Source organism: Oryzias melastigma, unplaced genomic scaffold (assembly GCF_002922805.2).
Source record: "Oryzias melastigma strain HK-1 unplaced genomic scaffold, ASM292280v2 sc00624, whole genome shotgun sequence".
Taxonomy (NCBI): Eukaryota; Metazoa; Chordata; class Actinopteri; order Beloniformes; family Adrianichthyidae; genus Oryzias; species Oryzias melastigma.
This window is the reverse complement of record NW_023417216.1, coordinates 5,169-7,144: the sequence shown is the minus strand read 5'-3', so window position 1 is coordinate 7,144 and position 1,976 is coordinate 5,169. Positions and strand designations below refer to the sequence as shown.

The following is a 1,976-nucleotide window of genomic DNA, read 5'->3' as shown; positions in this document are numbered from 1 at the left end:
TAAAACTAACTTGAGTCAGATCAGTTCACAAAGTCACAGCTAGAATATTACACAACCAAGTCAATCCCTGATAACATCACTGTCAAAAGAAATAACAAAAATATCATGTAAACATATTTATAGTGACTTTGTTCTAACATTTGTAGTTACATTTACTCAGACCCTCCAGGATTTTGTGGCTGATATTTATGATTGTTGTGGTCTAAAACGCCTGATGTTGCAGCAGCTTTTGGGAAAATTGCAACTAAAGTTGAAATGTTTTTAAAAATATTTTTTTTTGGTAAAGCACCTAAAAATGTTAATTAATACAGAGGAGATGACAGATCCAAAGTACTTTGGTTTGACCTCCAGGATCTTTGTCAAACCACTCAGTCGACTGGACCTGGCTAAGCCACTGGAAATCAAATCAAATCAAATCTTTATTTATAAAGTGCTTTTCATGGCCCGCGCCAGCTCAATGACGCCTAGAATTTACCACTTCTAAAGGTGAACTTTGACCCGATTTTCAGCTGACCTGCAGATAATTTGAACACAATTTACTTGATAAGATATCAGCTGAAGGTCAATGGACCAGACAAACAAAGTCTGCAGTCATAACAATGAGGAGAACTCATGAACTTCGTTCACAGCTGTAAAACAGCAGCAGAAGAAGGATTACTTTGGCCTTGATCCTGTTGCTAGACTTAGTTTCCTAAACTGTGATCTATCACTGTTTTTATTTTTTCAATTAAAATAATCTGAACATATTTTTGATTTTTTCCTCTTTCTCCTAAAGTGTGATTTAAGACTGATCTTTAATTAAAACAATCTGCACAAATGTTCTTTTTTTAAATGAATGTATTTTGGATATTTTTCAATTGACTAAAGTAGTTGATGTATTTTTTTCTGATGATAATTAATGATTATCATTGGGGAAGTCATTTGCATTGATTGGTGCTGGTGGTCTGGAACAGGGGTCACCAACACGGCACCCATGGGCGCCAGGTCGCCCTCAAGCACCACATAAGTCGCCCGCAGGTCTCTTCTAAAAATAGCACAACTCACTTGTGAGCTGTTTGAAAATTGCATTTTATGGTGATGCAATTTTTTGAAATAATTCTTGCCTTTAGAAAGAATTAAAAAATAAAACATCTTAAAAACATATGTTCATTATTGCTGAAGCCAAAAATGGTCTATCCCACTTTTTTTATTTCATTTTTCACTGAGACTTTACCTGTTTTAAGATTCTTTATTTTGTGGTTAACAACAGAAGCAATGGAAGAAAACACTCCACAAAAGTTGTTTTTGGTCAATTCTTTTACTTATTAGTGGAGCTGCGCTCCTCAAACTCCTGAGTGAGCCGCCCCCTCCCGCAGATCATTGCTGGGGATTTTAACCATGCAGACCTGAAGACATCACTGCCTAAATTCCACCAGCATGTTAAGTGTGCCACAAGAGGAAACAACACACTGGACAAAGTCTATTCCAACGTCAAGAAGGGCTACAGGGCTAGGCCTCAACCTCACCTGGGCTTTTCCGACCATCTGTCCCTGCTGCTAATTCCTGCATACGTCCCAGTCAGGAAAACTGCTCCCATCCTCACAAGGACTGTTCCCACTTGGCCAGATGATGCCTCTGCACGCCGCTCACTCCCATCTGGAGCAGCAGGGGAGCTACGTGAGGATGCTCTTTGTGGATTACAGCTCAGCCTTCAACACCATCCTCCCACACAAGCTGGTGACCAAGTTGGAGGANACTAACTTGAGTCAGATCAGTTCACAAAGTCACAGCTAGAATGTTATACAACCAAGTCAATACCTGATAACATTACTGTCAGAAGAAATAAAAAAAATATCATGTAAACATATTTACAGTGACTTTGTTCTAAAATTTGTGGTTACATTTACTCAGACCCTCCAGGATTTTGTGGCTGATATTTATGATTGTTGTGGTCTAAAACGCCTGATGTTGCAGCAGCTTTTGGGAAAAGTTGAAAC

General features: G+C 38.7%; 1 protein-coding gene across 1 annotated transcript in view; it reads right to left on the bottom strand.

Annotated features, from left to right (window-relative positions):
- Positions 1–1,576, bottom strand: part of LOC118598447 (NLR family CARD domain-containing protein 3-like) — a 3,269-nt gene extending 1,693 nt beyond the window's left edge. The window contains exons 1-2 of the mRNA XM_036211130.1: positions 1,506–1,576; positions 972–1,024 (exon numbers count right to left, since the gene is read on the bottom strand). Coding sequence (XP_036067023.1) covers positions 972–1,024; positions 1,506–1,576 — 124 coding nt within the window. The remainder of the gene's footprint in view (positions 1–971; positions 1,025–1,505) is intronic.
- Positions 1,577–1,976: the final 400 nt, after the last annotated feature.